The sequence below is a fragment of the Tamandua tetradactyla genome, chromosome 7, assembly GCF_023851605.1.
Source record: "Tamandua tetradactyla isolate mTamTet1 chromosome 7, mTamTet1.pri, whole genome shotgun sequence".
NCBI classification, from domain to species: domain Eukaryota; kingdom Metazoa; phylum Chordata; class Mammalia; order Pilosa; family Myrmecophagidae; genus Tamandua; species Tamandua tetradactyla.
In genome coordinates this window covers 160,404,694-160,426,361 of record NC_135333.1, presented here as the reverse complement: position 1 = coordinate 160,426,361, position 21,668 = coordinate 160,404,694, and the positions used below count along the sequence as shown (strand labels likewise).

At 34.5% G+C, this 21,668-nt stretch overlaps 1 protein-coding gene across 3 annotated transcripts in view; it reads left to right on the top strand.

Annotated features, from left to right (window-relative positions):
- DCN (decorin) overlaps positions 1 to 21,395 on the top strand; it is a 32,345-nt gene extending 10,950 nt beyond the window's left edge. For all 3 annotated transcript variants that reach the window (XM_077111590.1, XM_077111588.1, XM_077111589.1), the window contains exons 3-8: positions 5,551 to 5,663; positions 10,430 to 10,643; positions 11,216 to 11,329; positions 16,063 to 16,156; positions 17,706 to 17,844; positions 20,676 to 21,395. In XM_077111590.1, coding sequence (XP_076967705.1) covers positions 5,551 to 5,663; positions 10,430 to 10,643; positions 11,216 to 11,329; positions 16,063 to 16,156; positions 17,706 to 17,844; positions 20,676 to 20,870 — 869 coding nt within the window. In that variant the 3' untranslated portion in view covers positions 20,871 to 21,395. The remainder of the gene's footprint in view (positions 1 to 5,550; positions 5,664 to 10,429; positions 10,644 to 11,215; positions 11,330 to 16,062; positions 16,157 to 17,705; positions 17,845 to 20,675) is intronic.
- Positions 21,396 to 21,668: the final 273 nt, after the last annotated feature.

Sequence of the window (21,668 nt, the reverse complement as noted above, 5' to 3'; positions counted from 1 at the left end):
GGTCATAATTCTACAATATTATTGTTTCTACTAAACTGGAAACTAGGAGCAAACATGGCCATCTGGGAATTCTTCCTTTTGAGACTGACTTTAGAACTAAAAAGCTTAAACCTTCCATGAGTTTGGAAAGATGATGGAAATAGAGACAGAATCTTCCATTTTTGAAGCCCAATTTAACTGCCAACACAGTCAAAGTTGTAACTTGTAAGAGGGAAACGTGCCTGCCTTGAGCAGAAAGGTTTTTTGGTGGGCTTGAGGCTTCTAAATATTATTTTAGTCACATGCCAAAAATGGAAATGAGCCATATTGTCGTTATTATGTTGAAGACAGAATTACAGAAAATATTGTTCGAAATCCGCAATAATAAATCTTGGTGCTTGGACTCTTGTCATAGGGTTAAAAAAAAAAAGCCTGATGTTTTAGGATGACCTGGCCTTTTCCCAACATATTTACCAGATTGCTGACATTTGCTATCAGAACAATGCCATCCATCACTAGGACAACCAGAAGAAGGAGTATATTTCTTATTAGACTTTATTTCAGAAATGACTTTCTGATAATATTTTTAAAGAGTTTTATTTACTTTAATGAATAATCCCTATTTAAAAAAAATAAGTTCCTTTTACAGAATTTGAGAAAGTGAAGACATAATACATAATAATGATATTGCATTTTAATGATAGAGTAGAATTATATTAAAAGTTGCCCATTGCAAAATAATTACATTTAGCATGTTACTTTGCTCCTGTTACTATCACAGCATATCTATTACCCCAGAACAAAGGATCAGGTGGAATCTGAATAACCTCCTCTAGCCTCAAAAGTCATGGCTATATTATTTCTGCCACATTGTATTAGCTCATAGAAGCATCATAAGGCCAGCCCAGATTTGAGAGCAGGGAAATTCAATTCCATCTCTTGATGGAGGAACATAAAGTCGTATTATGATGGGATGGAAAAGATAATTAATGCCATCTTTGGCAAATGCCATTATGTACACACTTATTTAGATTCATATACATTTCTAACTAAAATTATAAGCATAAATTACATAATATATGTATACACTCTACAAATATTGCATGTCCCTACAGAAGGTCATTATTTAATAGTGACAAACTATTTAATGGTTAAAATCAATTATATTCAAATTAGTTTACAAATTAACATCATAATTACTGAAACCTTCTACATGAGATGGTTAGAAGGACATTGAGAGACATCTCTGTGCTCTGTGTTTCCACTACAGAACAGATTCTTTGAAGCAGATTTTACATGGCGAATTGATGTCTCATTTTAAAAAGTTAGTATCTTATTCTTACGATCTTTATGTCATTTTTATGAATAGCCAGAAAATTCATCTATATCAATAACAATAATTTAGTTAAAATCATCTATAGTTAATAAAAGCAAATACAGTTAATAAAATAATATATAGCTAAAATCAGAATTTAACTTTGCTTATTCAAAAGCTTAAGATTAAAACAAATTAAGATAGACTGTTCCCATAGAATACTGCCTGCTTTAATACTCTTTGAAAATTAATTTAGTCCAAATAACCAAGTGTTTAATAGAAACAAATATTTTAAGCACCACCAAATAATCCTTAGCTTTAGCTAAACTTTACGACATGTTTAGCATTTTCAGGTGAAGAAATAAAACAGGAGGGATGCCAGTTACAGTTGGAATCATCTCTAATTAGCGACCAAATTGGTTATAATTCGGGTCATTCTGACTCTAAAGATGATGATGTTGACCAAACAAACAAACAAGACAGAAGCAGAGTGTAAAGAAAGACTGATAGTGTGCAGGTTTGCAAAACAGTGTAGCACTTGCTACCATTAAAATGGGTTAAATTGACTAGGACCAGCTGTGGAAGGTGGGGGTCTAATTATTTGTCAGGGAACACGTGGTTCCCATGCAGTAGCAGAGCTTGGTAGACAAGCTTCCCCAGGTTCCTGGACCTCATGGGAAGAACGAGAACACAACGAGACTAGAAATTGACTGAAAAGAAAAAAGGAACCCAAGACCAAAGGTTTTAGATGATAAGCCTGTGTGACAAGTCTATAAACCAAATTTCAGTAATCAGGATAATACGCATTATATTAAACAGAAAAAAAAAAATACAATCACCATCACAGATGTATGGACTTAATAATCAGCAGGATAATTACAGCAGTGCTGCCTCTTTTCCTTAGTCCCTGTAAGTGAGGCCTTGCTGTGCCCTAGGTCAGCATTTTTTATTTTTGAGTTTTATTGGATCTTCACACAATTCTGAACGATGTAAGGAAACTCAGGTGCAGAGCACTTATTGAAACTTTCTCAGTGATTTTAAGGATCAAATAGAAGTAGACTAAATTTCAAGCGGCAGTCTTATGAAAAAGTGTTTATGGAAAAAATTTAAAATATACAAAATCTACAGCATATGATAAGAGAATTTTGTGTACCCACCATCCAGTTTCAACAATTATCAAACAATGTCAATATTTACCTTAATATACCCACCTACTTCCCTCCTTCCATTTTATTTGGGAGCAAAATCCAGACATCAAATCATTTCATCCAACAATATATCCTAATGTTTCCATGAAAGATGAAAACTCCTAAAAAACATAATCCTACTAACATCACTATGCCTAAAAAAATGACAATAATTTATTAAGATAATTAAATAGCCACTCAATGCCTGCATTTCCAACCCATCTTATAGATGTCATAAATGTTTTATTTTACAGTTTGTGTGAATCATCCAAATAAGATACAGACATTGCGATTATTTAAAATAGATCCTAAATCTCTTTAAACTATAGCTTCACCTACATTCTTTCATTTTCCCTTGGAATGTATTTGTTGCAGAAATTGGAACTTAAACATGTTCTTTCTGTTTCCTATAAACCAGAAGTTAGATTTAGAGGTTTAATTAGATTCAGGATCAGTTGTTTGTTTGTTCTTGACAGTACTAATCCATGAGTGGGGATTTATTTTTCCGTCTAGGAACATATAATTGACCCTTCCTAGTGGAAGTACATTTCTGCAAAGAAAGTTTCATCATGTGGGGCAGAAAGGTAGTCTTCCTCAGATACATATCAGACAAAAGATGCCTCACAAATATATCAGTTTTCAGGTGTGGATAATGGTGTTTGCTAAAATGCAACATAAGCTTATGAACACGTAGCACACAAGGAGTTTGGAGGTGGGAGACAGGAACTAATGTTATAGAGGAGGTGGGCATTAGAGATTAGCTTTAAAGTATGGTTAGAATGTAAGTGGAAGGGAAGGCAAAGGCAGGGCCTTCTGTAACCCATATACTGTATGAACAAAACTGAGCAGCTAGGAATGAGCATGCTGTGTTCAAGGGAAAGTGAAGCTCAGTATCTTCCAACAATGTTGACAGTGTTTAAATGCATAAACGGTGCATCAGATAGCTCTGGTATGATGTCTCAAACCATACTGGGCCTTGCTCCAGTTTAGCCATGAGGTGTGCTTAGGGTAAGTCATTTTACTTCTTTGGGTTCCACTTACTTAACCTATTTTAAAATAAAAAGGAGGGGATTTGACTAGCTTAGATACCCTGATTCCTGGGAAGAGTAAATTTTTAGAAAATTTTGAGCAAGGTAATTTCTTATTAAGATCAAAAACAAGCTACCCAAATGATAACCTGGAAACTGTGATTATAATTATTTTTTAAGGAAAATATTTTTAAAAGTAGGAGAAGAAATGGAGGCAGGACAAATGCAAGGAAATGTGTTTTTTCCTGGTTGGAGAACACTAATTATCAAAGATTTGGCAGAAGTTCACCACTCCTAATTGCATGCAATTAGGAAATTGACATTTCTTAAAATGGCAATGATGATGATTTTATAGCAAAGTTAAATATCCTCCTACAAGGTAGCTGTTATGACAGTTTGCTGTTCAGCAGGAAAAACACTTCATCTTGTTATTTCTCTGTGGATTGTTTCTATTAGTAAAGTTCCTGAAATGTATTTATGTATGGTCAGATTACCTACATTTTGATATACAAATTTATTAAAAGAGCTGGTCACCGAATGGGGAACAGATTGTTTCCCCCATTATCAACAGAGTAACGGACTTGGAAATAGAACAAGATACTTTGGAAAGAACTTAGAAGTAAGGGATTCCATATAAAATATTCTCTGTAATTTTCATGGAAGAAATTAAGATGGAAAATGTGGGCAATATGATAGTTTATCAGTATATGGTTACATAAGACTCAAAATCAGAAAGGTGTCTTTCCAAAGTAACAATTATGTGCCATTGTAATTTCTTCGTAATTGAAAATGTAGATCAGATTATATTTTCCATAAGGATATGGGCAGTTTATGTTTTATTCCCTGCTGTATCCCCAGGATCTAATAAATTGATGGTGCCTAGGAGACACTGAAAAAGCACTGTTGAGGGCGGGCCATGGTGGCTCAGCAGGAGAATTCTCGCCTGCCATGCTGGAGACCTAGGTTCAATTCCCAGTGCTTGCCCTTGTGAAAAAAAAAATGCATTGTTGAATGAATGAAAGATCTTCAGTACTTCAGGTACTGAAGGAGAGGTTGCTTCTATCAAAGGTTGAGAAACATTTCTGATTTTTTAACCTAATACTGAAAATAGAAATGATAACTTTAACTTGAGTTAATAGGAAAGCACATTTTTCCTTGACATCTTTTATCAATATAAAATAAAGCCAGTGGAAGAAAATAAGGTGAAAAGTGGTATCATTTAATATTTTCTCCGTAAGCATTTATAATGATGACATTCAAAATGACATACGTTTTGAATAAAAATGGTTCTTCCTTATACATGTAGTTTCATGACTATATGAAAACATTTTTTATTACCATGGACCATTTGGTTACTAATATGTTCACATTTATAAACTAAAAACAGTAACTCAGGACTAATTCTAAAGTCTAAAAATATTACACTTACAAATTTAGCTTGCTTTATTCCAATTATTCGTATATTTATTGGTCATAAAAATATCAACTAAAATTAGAAGCATTTTGCCTTCTGATTACAACTGAAAGAATTATTCTACAAAACCCTTGGATAAATTTCCAAGTTGTTGCCAACATAGCTCGGTTATATGCTTATTTAAATTTAGCTTTCAATGTGTATGTGGAACCAAAAGTTCTTTGAAGATTTGTTTGAGCTCTTCTCCGTTGGCAGAATAAGAAATGCATTAATTTACAAATCACTCATTTAGCATTAATACATGAATACAACAATGCAGAAAAATGTGCTATATATTGAGAGATTTGAGATGCTAAAGAAATAAAATTCTCTCTTTATGCAGAAGAGTAAATTATATTGGGGAAATATTGCCTTTGGTTTATAATTAAAGAAAAGAAATCATTTGACTTCTCTGGAAAAGATAAAGCAAATATTTGGAAGTATAATTGAGAAATTTCTCAGGAGAAAAATAAGTTATTGGTAAAACTATCATTGCAACACTAATTTCTTTGTAAACATATCCTTTGTGAATCCATAATCTTGTGTCCATTTTCAACTAACTTCACATTCTTTTCCCTCCCATGCTAGGTCTGGACAAAGTGCCAAAGGACCTTCCCCCTGACACAACCCTACTAGATCTGCAAAACAACAAAATAACTGAAATCAAAGATGGAGACTTTAAAAACCTGAAAAACCTTCATGTGAGTACCATATTTATTTACTTATTTGCTTGTTGATTTATTTGTGAGCCCTAACAAGGTATGACTCATATTTTCAAAACAAAACCTCGGTGAGGTCAAGAGTATTTTATGGGACTAAATGAGCACAGAGGTGTGCGTCCATTAAATTCTCCTTTTCAGGTGATGCAGGAGCAAAGCATCACAATCATTAACTCCTGAAATGTCGCCCAATTTTCTCACATACACCCATCTCTCTTTAGTATTTACTTTATAAAAATATATATTATTCTCCTCTCATGTTTTATGAATATAAATCTTTCACTTCCCAACTAGATTATATTTCAGTAGTGGAGTAAAAAGCAAAAGGGATTGTTCTTAGAGTTATTTTATTTCATTTGTTTCTCTATTTTTTTCCATTCATTTTCTGAGAAGTGCAAATGATCTCCTAAAGTTTCAATGATTGGCTCCAGGAGGGAAAGGGATACTCATCCATATTTGATTTAATGAACATAATTCCATTTCAGTAATAAACTATATATATGTAACTTGCTTTAAATGTAAGATTATGCTTACTGCGTCTTCATGTGTTCTTACACTGATTTTCCCTTACCCTACTGCATTACAGTATAGCACTCATGGTCTACCAGCGAGGGTTCCAGCAGAAAGCAGAGGGTTTCAGGGAAGGGAATGTTCTGAGGGGACTATTTACAAAGGGATATGTCAACCAACAAGGCATTGTGAAGCACCAAAGCTGCTATTGTCCCTAGGTCTGAAGGAACTAGAGGTCCTAGAGCCAGCTGAGGGACTGTGTTCCCACCTCCTGATTTCCGGGATGTGTCTCCTGTGCCTGAACCTTGCTAGAAGCCAGAGGACACGGGCATCTGGGCGACACCTTCCCTAAAAGTCAGGCTCCCAGGGCCCAGGGGAGGGCAACGAATGAAAAAATGGACAATGACAGTTAAGCCTTGTTAAGGAAGACGTCTGTAACAGAAAAGGAATTGTCTCTTCACATAGGGCACCAGAATCCCTATACATATATGTTTTTAACCTGGTACAGTTAGTTCTCTACCTGTGGGATGAGGGTGATGTAGTTCCCCGCCCCGCCCCCCAAATATTAGAGCGCATTTAGTATAAGAAAGCCAGATTTCAATGCCATGAGGAAAGAATATAAAACTCTCCCCGTGTCTGTCTTCTACTGGAATCAGGCAACTCCGGATGGTCCTGGGCAATGCATTTCTGAGAAGGATTTTGACCTTTGAACATCCAGAGAAGAATGTTCATGGGCATAAAGGATACGGAAGTCTTACAGGCTTAACTGAGGGAGGTGGGGTCACTGGAAAGATTATATTTATTTGCTTCAACACCAAAATGTCGGAATTGTCTGAGCAAGTGGAAATTTCCAGGAAGCACATTTTCGTTCAACATTAAAAAAAAAAAAAACCTTTTTAAAGATAGAACTTTCAGAAAACCAAGAGAATATACTAGTGATGAGTGACCTATCTGTGGAGATAAGAGTTCATAGGTCTTTTAATAAATGTCATAAAAATACATTCTTAAAGTTGGCAGCATGAATATAATATAAGAACAATATGATATAAGTAGTAAGCATAGGGGAGTGAAGTAAAGGGAAAATCCGACGTTGTCATACTTCAGGTTACATGTTAGTGTTTTGAGAGAATATAGAACAAAAGTGTCTCATTTAGAATTAGGAGAATTTTGAAAAGCAGAGAGAAGAAAAAGGGGCTTTCTGTGCAAGAGGAAAACCATGGCAGAAAAAAATAAAGATAGAGGCTCACTAGAGCGAAAGAAACAGATTGAGAAACAATGGAAGATAAGGCTTGAGCTAAATCTTAATCTTGGACCATGGAATCCATCCCCACCGATGGGATACTGGGCCCCATTCCACACTCATCTCCTCTCTTTCATATTAGCTTTCATGCTAATGTTTCCGTGGAAGAGAGCTGATTGTGATACTATCATTGGTATAAGATTAAAGAAGTGATAATAAAAAGCAATTAACAGTAATGTCGATAAAAATATTTTTTTAAAGTTTCCTGTTTTTTTCACAAGTTTATCACAAAGCTATTTTTTTTAATGAAGGAAAATGCCCTTGCTGTAATTCAAAGTTCCTGTGTATTTAAGTATAATCTGAATAACTTGTTTTAAGCTTTTTATTTCCTTAAATAATAGATGTCTAGTTCCTGGGATGTTCTTGTTAAATCTGGCATTTGTAATAATGCGTTCTTTCTTTATTCATGTCTCCTTCTAAGAATGTTTTTAGGCAGCCATCATCTTGGAGCTGTCTTTATGTCTACTTCAAAGCATACTCCAGAACAGAGAATTTATTAGAGTTTCTAACTGTTCAGAAGATCATAAACATCTATTTTCTCTTACTCCTTCCTTCCTGGGTTATCATACAAATCAACATCATAATTTCAGCTAGGGAAAGCCACAAATGAAAGAGAAGGAAAGAGAGATATGAAATTTAGCAAGGATTAAAATAGAAAAGATTTAAGGAAAAAAGCATTTTTCCCCTCCAATAATTTTATCAGTTTAAAACTGCGGCTCCTGATGAGTGGTGTGTGCTCCGAAAGAGTAGTTGTTTTATGCTTACATTGGGTAGGAAAACTATGTAATTATTATATAAAATAATGGAAAAGCTGAAGTATGGCAATTGTCAATATTCAATGTATTTCATTGGAATATAACTTCATAAATCTAACAAAAAAGATTTTTTAATGAAAAACCAACAAAAGTTATCAAGGACTGCTTAATAGCAAACAGTTGTTCAGCAATTATCATATACTAGGCACCATTCATAGTACTTTACGTACGTTAGCCTAGTTAACCCTTATAACTACTTTTATAGGGCAGACATTCTTAATATCTCCTCTATAAAGAGGAGAAAAAGCAGGCAAAGAGATTAAGTTTTTGTTCATAGTCACACAGGAAAATGAGCTCGAGCCGAGATCTAAGCTCAGGAGTAGCCTGGCTCAAATCTGTAAACTGGCAATTGCCTAAACATATGATAGTACATGTAAAAGCCCTTAGAACAATACCTGGCACGGTGTAAGCCCTATGTAAGTGGTTTTAGAGAAAAATGCACATATTATTGAAAGATTCTGGTTTCAACACTTAACATAGATAAAGCAGATGTTGTGATCGTGTTTAATATATTTAATTATATTATGCTTTCAGAATTCTCGTTCAAGGATGGCATTGAGGGACTACTTTGTGTTCATCATTAAGCATCCACTGTTTTAGCTGTCGTGTAATGATACAAATTGCTTCACCCTTCTCTCTTTTGGCTCCTCTGATTTCCCTGACTTTTTGCTTGTTAATGTTAATTTTCTATGACCTTGAGCCCTGCAGGTTTTTGAACTTTTTCTAATATTTTTTCGAATCTCTTAGGGTTTTGTATAAATCAACCAAAATATCTTTTAGGATTAATTAAAAGATTCTGTGGCTTGTAATAAGAAATTTTAATTAGTCACATCATATAGTCCCCAGGAGGATGATCTGTTAGCCTCAGAAAACATTCCTGCATTCCTGAGACTGAAAGTTCTCACTTCTCATATTACTCCAGTTCCCTTTTAGCCCCTGTGCATTCTTATACATGAAAAAAAGTGCGCTGCTATTGAAAATAGAAGTTTTGTGTGGACCTTGATAAAGCTAACCAACATTTCTTAGTATTTGTTTGTTAAAATAACAAAAAATAATTACAAATGACATGTTGTTTGTCTAAAAATAGACATATAGATCATTGGAACAGAATGAGGTAGCTACAAAACAGGTTTAGCAATAGCTATAAGCATAATAACAATAATAAATCATAGGTAATTTTCTATATTCAGAGAACTCAGACACAAACATTATAAAAATTATCAAAAGTATTAGATATTTGATCATATAAAAGTATAAAAACTTTATATGTAAAAAAGGCAAGGAAAAAAAAACAGAAGAAAAATATAGAAAGCTTCTGTGTCTGAAGGGGCCTGTACTATGTAACCCAATTATTAAAATATATCACAATTTTATAAAAAATGAAATATATTGTCCTCAGGAAATCTCTTCTCCCTGAAAAATATTGTAGATGATAGGAAACAAAAAAGGAAAAATGTTTACTTAGCATTTAAAGTGACAAAGAAATGCAAAGTAAAGTAATAACAATGTAATCAATATTAATTTACAAACTTTTTGAAAAAATACTCTATTTAACTTTTGCAAGTCTTCAGGAAAATTTTTCTCTCTTCCATATAGCTTTTAGTATAAGTTAGTACCATCCTTTTGTTGTGGAATCCATGACACCAGTCAGTGGAGATGAAATTTTAGATCAAAATGAATCTGCCTGTAGGATACATGTCTCTTACACTGGATTCTTCACATATAACTTGAGACACTGTAGTAATTTCACTCTAATAATTTCAATCTTTAGAAGTATTTGTAGTTTTTTAAAAAATATACACACATACAGCACATACACATGTAAGGTATAGGTATGTATATATGTATGTGTGTATGTGTGTATATGTGTGATGTGTGCATACACGTCGCATAGATATATGCATCATATCTCTTTCCTTTATTCCTTACACTTAGGCCCTCATATTATAAACTACTTATGTAAAGGAATCATAATTGCTTTCTTTTTTTTCCCCCGATTTCTTATAATTTTCCAGACTTCTCTGCTACTCTCAGGAATGGAATATTTATTATACTAGGCACTTGTCCTAGGTTTGCAGAAGATTTGTGGTTTAAAGCATTATTGTTTTTGTTTGTTATTTCAGACACTGATCCTTGTCAACAACAAAATTAGCAAAATCAGCCCTGGAGCATTTGCACCTTTGGTGAAATTGGAAAGACTTTATTTGTCTAAGAATCAGCTGAAGGAATTGCCAGAAAAAATGCCCAAAACCCTTCAGGAGTTGCGTGTCCATGAGAACGAGATCACCAAAGTACGGAAATCTGTTTTCAATGGAATGAACCAGATGATCGTCATAGGTACAGATATTCTTATCACTCTTAAAACCAGGACACAAGGTTCACCGTAAGAAATTCCAAATAAGCCTTAGCTACAGCCTACATGCATACGGCTTATATTAATTGCAGCAGCAGGGTCGAAAGAAATGGGATTTTGATTCTGTGCCTTACAGCAACATTTTTGCTTCTTACCCTTGAGGGTCCAAGAAAGTAGAGAAAGCTCTGGGGCTGAGTTATTCTACCATGAACCAAAAATTCAGGGAGAAATTAAGTAATGCTATGAGACATTTGGGAACATTTGCTTTTGTTGATTTCTGGACAAACCTTTGTATGCACCTTAAATACTTCATTGTTATTGTTTTTGCTACTGCTATTTCTTCATTTTGCTATTTGGTTGTTGACTTTTAACTAGGGAATTGTTTTACCCCATTTTGTCCTGCTATGGGGAAGACATTCCTTAACTTCTCTTGCATTTTTCATTCAAGTTGTTATTAACCCAAATTTCTGGTAGATGCCTTGTTGAGACAGATATTATATTAATTTGTAATATCCTAAAATGCCTTCCTAATGCCTTGCACTTATTGCATTCATAGAACTGGGCACCAACCCACTGAAGAGCTCAGGAATTGAAAATGGAGCCTTTCAAGGAATGAAGAAGCTCTCCTATATCCGCATTGCTGACACCAACATAACCGCCATCCCTCAAGGTGATAGAAAAATGTCCAAAGCACTTTGAAAATCTAATTCTGTAGGCTTTGACACTAAAAAAAAAAAAAGTTGCTTGGAACATTTGAATTGTGGCCCAAGAGGCCAAATTTATTTCCAATAAACTAAAAATATCCCTGTAAGTGTTTCTGCCAAGCCGGAATGACCAGGTGATCCAGAATCATTGCAGAGGGGCTGGTCTCTTTACTCAGTCTCTTCTAAGAGGTAATGATGTGAAACAAGGTTTGCATTATACAATTGTACAATTATAAAGAAAAAAAGTACAGTTGTTTAAAAAAATGGAGTACATTAGTGCTACTTTGCACACACATACACACAAAAAGGTACATAAAAATACCTCTCAGATTAAGTCAATTTTTACTTTGGGAGACCAGTTGCTTAGTGAATTCCTTTTCATCCTAGGACATTGCAGCCATTGCTAACTGGAGAAGATCCATGTGGACCACCACTCTTATTTAATGGAGGTGGTTGGGTGTTCAACAGCTAGAAGTGAGGGTTTGGGAATCATTTCACTTGACTTCCAATTCCTGCTAATTAGTTTCAGGGTCATGAGCATGTTATTCAACTTCTGCTTCTCAGTTTCTTTATCTGTTAAATGGGGATACGTTAATATACTTACTAGGTTTTTTAAAATGTAAAGAATTCATTAGAGAATGATCTGGCATATTAATAATAGCAGATAATATTAATCCACTACTTGGATTAATATTATCTCCTATTATTCATTAGGAATGTTTTGCACATTTGCTGTGCTGAGGCAATGCCCACTGGAGATAGGCCAGATACAAACTTGCCTCCAAGGAGTTAGTCTGAAGCAAAGCCAGGCAAGAAAATAACAATCACCACACAGTCCAACCACTTTCTTGGGGTTAGGTTCACAGTCCTAAAAAATACCCAGCAGATGCATGTAAAAAATCTTTGCAAAGCATGCAATACATGAAAGCACAAATAAAAATCCCTCCATTTTGCACATCTTCCCTGTCCCAGATATTTCAGTCTCACAGAGCCTCTCTACTTTCTCTAGTTCTCCCTAGTATATCCTTTTCTCAATTTAGATCCCTTGTTCTTGGACGGAATACGATTTGTAGGCAACTGGTGCTTATCCACAGAAAATATCAATCATCCTTTATTGGAATTCCTCTTCAACTCTTGAGAGTATGTCTTTCAGAGAATGCTATCTTACCACTCTTTGCCCCCTACATGGTCTTTTGGCTACAGAGGGTGTTTTTGATGCCCTAATTTCTAATAGCAATGACTGGCAGTGATAGATAGATAGATAGATAGACAGACAGACAGACAGATAGATAGATAGATAGAAATTTTCTAGTTTATAAAGGACTTTTTTGCTGAGTGTCCAATTTTTTGCCTGTTATAACAAGTAATCTTTTTCATATATAAGTATATGTATGTATATAATACATAAAATATGTATGTGTATAGTTCATAGATATATGAAAGGATAAGGATAGGTAGTATTACTTTCTATATTTCACAGATTATGACTCATGACCAAATATGAAGTCTCTTACCTAAAGCCATTGTAGGCGGTGAAGGAACTGGAGTTAAAGCTATCTCTTTAATGCATCCACTGCATTATCACTCAGTAGCAACTTCATCAGTCAGTGATCAGTTTTTCCTGTATTTCCTCATGTCTTCTCTCTATCCTGGGCTCTCTTTGTCATCATCTCTAGCTTGCTTTTATTAACCACCAGTTAATACTACAAAAAATTATAACACAGTATATTGAGCCTTACTGAGTGTCAGGTATTTGTATTAAATGCTTTTCATAGATTCTTTTGTATGATTCCCAAAACATCCTTGTGTCTTATCATTCCCTGCTTCATGAATGAAAAATGAGGTTTAAAGTAATGAGATAAATTGTGTTCAAGGTCTCAGAGCTAGAAAGTGGTAGAACGGTAGAACTGGTATCATGTTGGGCTGATATCAGAGCTCATGTGTTTCACCATTTCACTCTGCTGCCTTCTTAAGTCTTTCTCATTTATGCTAAGATGAGACTGTCTTTCCTGGACTGGGATCTGTATGCCTGGTTAGCACCGACCTCCTAGGGAGTGCTAGTTTCCACATGCTTTTTCCCATTACTCATAAAAATGGAAAGGCAACAGAGTGTGGTGTAGAAATTTGAGTTAGTCTAGGTTCTCCAAAGAAACAAAACCAACGGGATTTATGTGTGTGTATATATATATATATATATGTATGTATATATATACATATATGAACATTTGTATCTATATGTATATACATGTGTGTATACTTGTATATATAAATACACATGTGTGTATATATAGACATACATATGTGATATATTATATACTCATATATATATATATATATGAAGAAATGAATTTTAAGAAATTGACCCACCTGATTGCAGGAACTGGCAAGTCTGAAATCTGTATAGGAGTCTATTGGGATGGAAACTCTGAGAGGTGTTGATACTGTAGTCTTGAGACAGAATTTCTCAGTTTTTTTATTCTTAAGACCTTCAACTGATTGGTTTAGGCCAATCCATTATCCAGAGTGATCACCTTTACTTTAAGTAAACCAATTGTAGATGTCAATCACATTTACAAAAATGCCTTCACAGCAACATCTAGGCTAATGTTTGACCAAACAATTGGACACCATAGCCAGGCCAGGTTGTCACATAAAATTGACCATCACAAGGGTGTAACATCACACTCTGGAGTTCATGCAATCTGAAGGAGAGGGCTGGATTCAGTTGTTTAGTTGCTGTATAGCTTTAGGCTAATTATTCAACATCTCCTAAACCTCAGTTTTTGTTGTTGCTTGTTTTTTCTGTAATCTGTAAAATGGAAGCATTATTGATACCCATCTTTTAGAATTCTTGTCAGCGTTAATAAATATAAGACTTAATGTAAACACACAGTACCAGGCCCAGGTAAGCTTTCAATGTGTTAAGCTTAAAAGAGAAAAAGAAAAGAAAAAAAAATAAAAAGAGTACAGGGACTTTAGCTGAATGCCACAATGGCAAAGGCTCTTTAAATTTGCATGGTTCTTTCTGTCCTATTGCAAACTATTCACTAACAGTCACACTTCCACTTGGCTATGACTTTCCTTTTGGGAAACTGCACCTCGTAACAGGAAACACTTAGAAGTTTTAGGAAAAGCTGATGGGTATGGTGAAAATCAGTGAAACAGAGGCACTACTGTTACTTTGGTTGTTTAATCTTTTCACAGTCATAGGGAAGAAAGAATACGCATTCAATTCACTTTGTTAAATACTCAGCTGTTTATAGGAGTATTAGAAGAATTCACCCTTATTTATCCTCAGGAGAATCAAATGGTTGAAATACCCAATTTTTAGAGTTACTATGAGTACCTCAGATTTATACATAACAATAATGCAATTGTTTTTTCATTTCCTCCAGTTAAGAGCATGATATTTTAACTTCCCTTGGCCATTGGCATATTATAGTCCCTTCTCAATAGGCAGATAAACAACAAAGTTTGTAACTTCTTTGAATTACTCACTTTTTCCTCATCCATGAAGGGGGCTAATGACAAATACTTTAGATACTGAGAAAATTAAGTGAGCTAAGTTATAAAACACGCCAAGCTATATCTGGTATATCACAGACATACAACAAATAGAAGTTCCTTTCCCTGCCCTCTCCCACACAAAGCATTATTACCATGGAGAAATTAATAAGCATTTTAAGGAAACAATATACTTTTACATTAGATACTATCAACAGAATTTGGTGAAATTTAATGAAAATGTCAAGTCAAAAGTAAACTGTGGTTTTTCAAAATTTTTATCCTTACAGACGATAGCCAAGATTTTGAGCCAATCATATGTTAGTTCTACATGTAACAAATTTACTATTTTCTCTGTAGTTTTTGCAGTTCTTGTAAGTGAAACAATATGGTGCTTTAGAAGCTGTGTAAAAACATGATACACCCTCAGATGGCAGGAGGAAATGAAAATAAACTATTTAAACTTTTATATTTACATTACTAAATTTTGGGAAATTAAAGCATTCAAGAAGTACTCTCCAGAGATTTAGTGGGTGCTTTGGTTTTAAAATTATCTCCCCAGGTTTTCTACATATGGCAGATCACTTGAATACAAGCCTCTGCATTCCTTTCTAAAAAAAGAAGCCCTGGTTTAAAAGTTCTAAGTAAGCTTTAGCTACTTCCACACATCCATGTGGCAAAGGCATTTGATGTTTTCATGGCAAAATTAATAAGAGGCTGCTCATGCACAGAATATCAGTGTTGGTTTATAATGATGTTCATTAATGAATTTCCTGGTTACGTATGTCTGTAAGATTAACTTATAAGTAGCCTCTGCTTTCTATTTCAGGAGCTAATCTCCCTCTTTTCAGTTTTTATCTTGGATCAGTGGTAGTGTTATATCTTTAACATAGTGGAAGGGTTTGAGTGCCAACTCTACAATTTTATCCTAGCAAATGATAGGGAAAAAAAATCTACTTCATGATAAACACAAGTTTGTGTTTTTGTTAAAGCCATTGAAAGGAGAAAAATATCAAAGGCTCAAACTACTTCAAAAAATATGTTACTGTAGAATGAATGGAAGAACAGAAAGATGGAAAACCAAATGGATACTTTAGAACGTGTCTTTTAATAAATTAATGGTATTGTCTTCATTAGCCCAATCGACAGTCTGTAATTTAAGGGTTTATTATCATCTTGTATTTCCATATTCCAGGTCTTCCTCCTTCTCTTACTGAACTACATCTTGATGGCAACAAAATCAACAAAGTTGATGCAACTAGCCTGAAAGGACTGAATAATTTGGCTAAGTAATAATATTATTTTATGACATTTTATCAGTACAGTGTAGCTAGGTATGTTAATGTCTGTATGTTCAGAGTTTGAAACACGATGACTGATTTTAACTACAACACCTTTATCTTGTTACAGTTGTTTCTAACAACTTCAAGTATCAAGATCGTCCAATTATTTATAGAAAAATTTAAAGGAAATAGCATACCAACTCATAACCTCCAAGATGAATCTCATATTTTATGAATACCATATTGTTTCTAGATTAATTAATATATCATACACAAGGTGTTTGATTAAACTGTTATGTTCATTCAATAAATCCTAACACCAAACAGAAAGTTAAGTAAATTCTAACATGGTATCCAAAACTTGATAATGTGTTAAATAATTTTAACACACCTAATTTTGTTTATTAAGTCTTTCCAGCTGTAGGAAAATGTGGACAGATAATTTGCATTGTTTACTATGTAGAACTGTCTTTAGAATACAAATGATGATGATGATGATGTAAGGAGCAACAATATTTTACCATTTAAAATACAGTAAATCATTCAAAGTATGTGTGCATTTTTAGGAAAAAAATGTTCATTTTATCCAGAAAGTGGTATGGAGGTTTTGACATTCTCCACTATGCTAGTAATGTCCCATGCTTTGTATCAAAGAGAAGCATAAAGAGCTAATAGACTTAAAAAAAAAAAACTAATATAAATTTTCATTTCTCTCCAAGTGAATTTTTGAATTACACTCATTAAATTCAAGCAGATTGCCTCATTGGCCAGGCAAATTCTTCCAAATCCTGAATTTATCTAACACATTTCTTCTTGGAATCAAATTTAGAGAAATCTGTCTATTAAACCATCAAATCCTTGTGTAGTTTGCTCCTTACTGATCTTGGAACATGACAAGTACTTTGGTGCCAACAATCAAAACTGTGAAAAGAAGAAAGCAGCAGTCACTGATGCCATAACCTTGTCGCAGGACAATTACTACAGTTGGTGACTAGGAACAAGTAGAAAGAAAACAGTATGTGCTCTTCTGCTGAATGATAAATAGACAATTGCTTGATTTCCAAAGTGAACCAAAGTGATAGACTATTTCTTTTCATTCTCTGTCAAATTTATTATGTTAATTACACATGAGAATAAGCTCAATAGCTTTTTACTGAGCAGATCAAGCATTATGTTAATACTGGATATGCCACAGGAGAGTCACTATTCTCAAGAAACGTATTCACCATGGAGAGGCACACAAGCACACAGACCTTTAAGACAGAGCCCCTTAAGTTTTACAAGAGCATGACAGCAGGACTCTCTGCGAGCAAATGCGCAGGCAACTATCCAGTCTGTTAGTGTCTGAAGAGTCTCAGAGAAAGCAACTGAGCTGAGACCCTAGGAACAGATGGGCTCTATCTGGAGTCAGACAGGTTGGAGAAAGCACTTCAGGCTGATCGAACTCTGTGTGCAAATTTTAAAAATATGTCCTTTGTATTCTGGCTTGATGAATCACACCACACTTAAAGTCATCCAAGTGTGCCATGTGGATGAATGTTATTTTCTGTTGCAGATTGGGACTGAGTTTCAACAGCATCTCCGTGATCGACAATGGCTCTCTGTCCAATGCACCCCATTTGAGGGAGCTGCACTTGGACAACAACAAGCTGATCAAAGTTCCTGGTGGGTTGGCGGAGCACAAGTATATCCAGGTAATAAGGTGTCCCCAAAAATGGTGAGGAATATCCCAGAGCAAACCCCCCTCCCCACCCCACACTGGGATCCTAGGAAGAGGAAACTGCTTAGAAATCTTTTTGAGGAGAGCTATTTTTGAGGTTGCCGCAATGCTATTAATTCTGGTCTTGTTAAAAACATTTTTAAAGTATTAATCTTCTTTAGTGAGAATAACTGGCTTGAACTTACTAAAATTCTTGCTACCAAAATGTGATATCTTTCATGAAGCTTCAAGACACAAATCAATATAACTAGTAAAATGGGGTTGGACAAGGTGATCTCAATAATGGATGATACACTGATATGGAATAAAATAGCAGTTCAAACTGTTAGCTTTGGCAGATGCATTTAGCTCAGATGGAAATGGCTAGTTAACAGAGTCACTGAATCAACTTTATAGAAATTATCAAGGAATAATACATTAATATGTCTAAAATTTGATTCAGTGGTGTACTGTGGTAATAGGGCTTTGAAATCTATGAATCTAAAATGTAACATATGTTTATTAGTTGAAATAGTGATAATAATTTCATAACATGAGTCCCATTATTATTTTAGGAAATACAAAGTTATTCAAATTTTTAAATTATATGATTATCCATAAATGTTATGCATTTCTTTACCTAATTTTTCAGGGTTATTTTGAAGTCTGTATTTAAATTTTGTTTCTTTTGGAGCTGTATATAAGTTCTTAATTCCATCATGATGACTCAGAAATTATTTTTCAATATTGTCTTATAAGTAAGATGATTTTCTTAAGTTGCACTTTTGGTAATTTAGTATCCAAGCTCCTTTGCATGGGGTTCAAGTTAGAACCATCTTTAATTCTGCTCTCAAGTGTCAATAAATTCCTTTTCTATTGAGTTGTGATGGAAGTTCCAGATTGAACTGACAACAGAATTTACATTAGCTGGATTCCACTGGTTTCTGGATTATATGACTGAAGGTGATATTTAAAGACATTTTGTTTCATGCTGTTTTTCCAGCGGGTGCTTTGGTGTTGGTGGTAGAATGGTGAGTAGGCAGAGTTCAAAGACACAAAATCAAGATGCTTCGAAGACCTTGTTAAGACAAGATATTGTTACTCTCAAGATCATGATTTTCAGGATCTTAGTATAATCATTTTCAGCCTCATGATTAATGTTTTTTTCAAATGTCAGTCAAGACACATTAGTTGATCGATATCAGTTTAATGGGTCATTAGCAAATGAAAGAATGGAATGGAGTGGGAAATAGGATAGCACAGCATGAGGAAGGGGAGGGAGAGGGAGGGGGCAAGGAGAGGGATGGAAAGGGAAGTAGAGGAGAGGAAATGAGAGGCAAGGAAAGAAAGGTCAGAGTAAAAGTAACCACTTCATTAAACTCTACTTTCATATACACAAGTACATATACACTGAGCCTCATTATGCAATATGTTTCTGATTGTGGGCCACAGAGAAAAAGGTATGAGACCTGCTATTCTGGAGGATATGCTGAACGTCAGCAAATCTCATGGGCATTTGCACAGGTCCCTGTCTCAGGAGTGCCTTGTGCTTGGTATGTGGCCTGTTATCACTGCCTTTAAATGTTCAATGATTTTTGAACAAGGGACCCACATTTTTCCATCTCTAGTTGACTACCCAGGTATCCTTTCCAGTTTCCTTCCCAAAACCACCAAGAGAGTTTACCTACTCCATTTTCCTTTTTTTTTTTAACTTTTATTTAAAAGTAAGCATCTTATTCCATGATTTTTACTGAAACTATATAGTTGTACAAATTTATCATCATCCAGTTTTAAGCTTCTTTTTTCTCATTTCAAAAACATCCTACTTGCCCATTTGTAGTCAATTTGCACTCATTTCCCCACCTACAGGGCATTATTACTCTGCTCTCTATCTCTATATAATTCCCTTTTCTGGACATTATATAGACATTGAATGATGCAATATGTGTCTTTTGTGTTTTTACTTAGCCTAACGATTTTGAGGTTCATCCAGATTGTAGTACATATCTATATTGTTGGTAAATATTAGTCCATTGTGGGGCTATAGATTTTTCTTTGGCAGTTGATGGACATTTGGCTATTGCTAATTTTCTTCTTTTGTGAATAATGCTATTATGAATGTTTACATATGAGTCTTTGGGCAAGTGTGTATTTTCGTTTAATCTGAATTGATAAATGGAGTAGAACTGCAGAATCTGAGAGCAAATTTATGTTTAATTTTTAAAGGAACTGTCAAACGGAATATATCATTTTACATTCCTACCAGCAGTGCATGATGTTTGTAGCTTCTCCACATCCTCACCAACAATTACTATCTTTTGCTTTTATTAAATCCACTCTTACCTGTGTGTGGTAGTATCTTGTACTTTTAATTTGCTTTTCCCTAATGGCTAATGATGTTGAATACTTATTCACATGCTTGTTAACCATTTTGTACATCTTCTTTTGTTAAATATCCTTTCAAGACATTTGATCATTTTTTAATTGGGTTATTTGTCTTCTCATTGTCAAGTTTTAAGAGTTCTCTCTATATGCTGGATACAAGTCCTTTATTGGATAAATCAATTGTGAGTATACTTCCCTAGGCAGTAGTCCATATAGTTGACATGGGGAGAAGAAACTGGATTCTAGTTACTTTTTGAAGGATGCATCCATAAGACTTGTATATGATGGGATAAAAGTGTGAGAGAAGGAGACAGATAAAGACAAAGTTTTTAGCCTGAGCATCTGAAAAAATGGAGATATCATTTAAAGAGCAAAGAATTTACCGAAGTGTCTCAACATATTTAGATAAAAATAATTATTCTCAATTATTCTGCATTGTAGGTTGTCTACCTTCATAATAACAACATCTCTGCTGTTGGATCCAATGACTTCTGCCCACCTGGATACAACACCAAGAAGGCTTCTTACTCAGGAGTGAGCCTTTTCAGCAACCCAGTCCAGTACTGGGAGATTCAGCCAGCCACCTTCCGATGTGTCTACGTACGCTCTGCTATTCAGCTCGGAAACTACAAGTAACTCCCAAGAGAGCCCTAAATTTTTATAACCTGGCAAAATCCCATTAATGTCATTGCTAGAGAGAAATGAAAGCTAGATACTGGAAATTTAACTGCAATGTGGATGTTTTCCCCACATGACTTATTATGCATAAAGCCAAATATGCAGTTTAAATAATTGCCTAATAAAAAAAATATTTTGCCTGCCATTTTCAGAATCCTTTTTTGGAGCTTTGTTGATATTGGCTGTGCTACTACAGATATTCTTATATCACTAAATGTAAAATTTGGAGTGAATATGTATATGTCAACAATTTGTTAAAACTGTTTTCATTTTCAATGTTCAGAAGGAATCAAATAAAAGTATCAATCTGTAATTTATAGGGCAGTAAGGTCCTTTGACAAATATTAAATGCTAGCTCTGTATTAATCCCCATTATTACTGGTAAAGCCTCATTTGAATGTGTGATTTCAATACAAGCTATATTAAATATTTGCTTATGTCATTATTTTGGAAGAAATAAATTCAAAAGTTCATTCAAAATTACTATTGCACAAAAGCTTGATTATAAGTCTCCCTAAGTTCAGTTTTCTGAGGAAAGTAGACATTACTTTGTTGACCAAAGCAGCACATCTTTTCAGGTCCTTGATCATTGCTTCTACCCCTGTCCTTTGACTTTTTAGTGTGGTAACTTATATTCTGTATGTTCAATGTTAAACATATGAAGTACCAAAGAGACCATTTTTTTATGATTGATCTAGAGCACTGATCTTTTCAGTCTAACATGTGAATAATCAGGCTGCCTTTCTAAGCATTTCA